Here is a 3,489-nt window from a genome sequence, read left to right on the forward strand (position 1 = left end):
CACACACACACACACACACACACACACACACACACACTGATATTCGTGGTGTTCGTCGAAACACACCTTGAATCCGACGAGACACGTTTCCTTGGCGTGCTGTAAGTAGTATCCATGACTCTTTGCCAAGCGCCGGTTGACGGTTTGCTTGACCCAGTCGACGTTGTCCACAAATCTAAAATAGGGATTGACAATTGATATCCGACATCAATAGGTGCCGAAAAAATAGAAGAAAGTCGTGTGCTGTAGATGAGCATAAAATTACAAAAACCAAAAATCCCACACGCACAATTGTGCGGCTTATACGCAGTTGAATCCAGCTATGTTGTCTCACTAGACTGAGTCTCATATGCAACCTAAAGCACTGTAAATACATCACAGCCGATGCGACATCGAGGACTGAAAAATGCAGCATACTTACATCCCTATATAAATACATACACAAATACACACACACACATACACACCTATATATATATATATATATATGTAGTTTATGTATATATGTACATATAAATATTCTTATACACACAAACGTATACATACGCACACACACACACACACACACACACACACATATATATATATATATATATATGTATGTATAATTACATATATATACATACATACATACATAAACACATGTATATACGCACCCCCCCCCCCACACCCACATATACACACACACAACCACACACACACACACACACTAACACATACACACACACACATATATATATATATAGATTTAGATATAGATATAGATATAGATATAGATATAGATAGATATATATATGTATATACATATATATATATATATATATATACAAACATACATACATACATACATACAGACATACATACATACATACATACACACATGCATACATACATATATATATATATAGTAAATATATATATATATATATATATATATATACGGCGTCATATTGCATTTGTGTATTTCACAGGCAAAACCTCGCGCACACTTTCACATACGCTTTCAGAGACACACTGGTTTAGCTGAGCACACACGCGTACATACACACCACACACACGTACTTGTAGCCCCACTTCGTCATCAGCTCCAAGCCCACCTCGAACCGATTGTTGATAACCCAGATGAAGATGAAGCCGCTATCAGACAAGCACTCTACGGGCATGTCAGCTATATCATTATCACACAGCTGTGAATATCCCAGCGCAACACCACGTGTTGGCTTGGCATTGGCGAGCCGCCAAGGGGGGTCCATGTGGATGACATCGAATTTCGTCAGTTGGGCTAATGATTTGAAGTCGTATGCTGCGGGATTGGGGGGTTTATAGTTGTGATCGTATGTGTTTGTGAGTGAGTGAGTGAGAGTGTGAACCAGCGAATGTGCGAGTTGTTGTCATGAATGCAAAACAGCTTATTGTACGTACAGTATTTTGGTCTGTTTAGCATTCATGTGTTCATTGTATATACAGTATATCGCAAACAAAAACTGAAGTAGTTGCTAGGACAATCAGTCAGAGCCAATATAATCGGCAGCAGAACGTATGGAGATGGTATATATATATATATATATATATATATAAATAAATATATATATATATATGTATAACTTGGTATGCTCCAAACGAATATGCACACGTATGGAGAACTGAGACATTTATATACTATGACAGACTCCAGCTGAATACAGTCGAGCGCATCAAGGCCTCGGCATACTAGTTTATTGCCAAATATACCGTGTTTGGCTCACCGCTTAAGAAAGTGGACAGCATTCACGCTGTGATGTCTGATAAAGATGTAGTAAACTACTTGCGTATATTCATAATAAACTACTTGCGTATATTCATATATATATTCATATATATATATATATATATATATATAATTATATATGGTCACTTGAATGCCAGCGCTTGTGAAAACGGATGAATAGTGCGGATTGTAGCTAGAGGCAGCTCACAAATGCAGGGAGAACGATCGTGTACGGCTCTCTTCATACTCTAGGTACAGACACGCGCATGCACAAGGACGATGGCACATAACATCCCTCACTACAGTAGAACACAGGTTTATGTGGACTACTCATCAAACAACTGGTCCCCTATGTATCGCACAAAAAACACATATGCATCAATTGGTGAATGCTTACATGTGACATCGGCTGATATTGGGACCGAAAATGGGGGCGGAGTAAAATTTTGGGTAGAAGATTTGGAGTCTGATGTTTTTTTGGATTCACTGCAAGATCCGGCCACATCGGCATTCTCAGCTGTAGCCACAGCGCCATTATTCGTCGCATGTGGCTCGTTACTATTGTGCAAGTTCGTTTCATCTTCAGCTGTTTGATCCCGTTTGGCCTCATGATTGCGCCTGTTGCGATGCCGAGATGGGTGCGTTAGCAAGCTACGTCGATTTCCGAACAAATAAAAAAATACTGTCAAGTGGAACGAAGTATGGAAAGTACATCGATTCTCGAGGCTATGATACATAGGATTATATTACAATGATCAAATATAATTTTAACCATGCTATTTGTGGATCGAGGAGTACTCAAAGAAAATGTGATTCGTGGATATATGCACACCTCTACAGACATTGGAATTATATTTGTATAAAGAACATACAAACTCTCGTACATCTACAAATACTGTACCTTAGCACGCGTCGAGCCGACCTGCTGGCAAGCAATTCTTCTTTACTGAGGCCGGAATTTAGTTCGCACAGTGTCGTTGATTCTTCTGTAACTACTTCATCCTCTGTGAGGACTCGCCTGGCTTTTTTAAGTGCCTTTATCTTCCTTTTCGACTGTTTTTGGGATGTATGTATAGTGCCATTGATAGTGTGAATTATGCCATAGTCCACGGTAACATAAACAGTAAGGTGTAGTCGGCATTGGTGATGATATTGTCATTTAGTTCGAATAAGCACTTACACGCGGGTAGGTACTAGATGTAAAAAAACGCTTTTAGTCGTGCACATTCTTACCAGAACCATTTCCTGCACTGTTCGTATCTCTTCATCTATCAGCTCGTCCACTGTGTGTGTAAATCCAAATAAGACAATAAGCGACTCGAATCTGAAGATGACTTTTGCGATTATAATATATTACACCACAATATTGAAGTTGGCAATTTGCCCTCAGATGCTTTGTTGCTGTAAAATAGAGAGGTACACAAGATTGAGCGAATGCTAATAGATTCGTGCCATGTCCTGCTTTCTACGGCCAATGTATATCTGGAAACCATTGGGCATCTGAGTGATCACACTCGGGCGTCTCTTGCCAATGTGTAGAGATGGCGATGTTGTAGTATGCAATTGATGCTCTTTTGAATGCATTGTTGTATAGAACTATGCAAGCCTTTATATATATATATATATATATATACATGCATACATATACATATATATATATATATATATATATATATATATATAGTAGTCGTACGTCTTATTATATATATTAGTAGTGTAGTACGTAGTAAGTAGTAGTACTA

The 3,489-nt window shown here is 38.5% G+C and overlaps 1 protein-coding gene across 1 annotated transcript in view; it reads right to left on the reverse strand.

Annotated features, from left to right (window-relative positions):
- Nucleotides 1-3,489, reverse strand: part of SARC_00130 (hypothetical protein) — a 5,743-nt gene that overhangs the window by 1,605 nt on the left and 649 nt on the right. Inside the window, exons 2-6 of the mRNA XM_014306185.1 lie at nucleotides 2,981-3,030; nucleotides 2,649-2,800; nucleotides 2,145-2,365; nucleotides 1,063-1,303; nucleotides 67-175 (exon numbers count right to left, since the gene is read on the reverse strand). Coding sequence (XP_014161660.1) covers nucleotides 67-175; nucleotides 1,063-1,303; nucleotides 2,145-2,365; nucleotides 2,649-2,800; nucleotides 2,981-3,030 — 773 coding nt within the window. The remainder of the gene's footprint in view (nucleotides 1-66; nucleotides 176-1,062; nucleotides 1,304-2,144; nucleotides 2,366-2,648; nucleotides 2,801-2,980; nucleotides 3,031-3,489) is intronic.

This window comes from Sphaeroforma arctica (assembly GCF_001186125.1).
Source record: "Sphaeroforma arctica JP610 unplaced genomic scaffold supercont1.3, whole genome shotgun sequence".
In the NCBI taxonomy this organism is placed as follows: Eukaryota; class Ichthyosporea; order Ichthyophonida; genus Sphaeroforma; species Sphaeroforma arctica.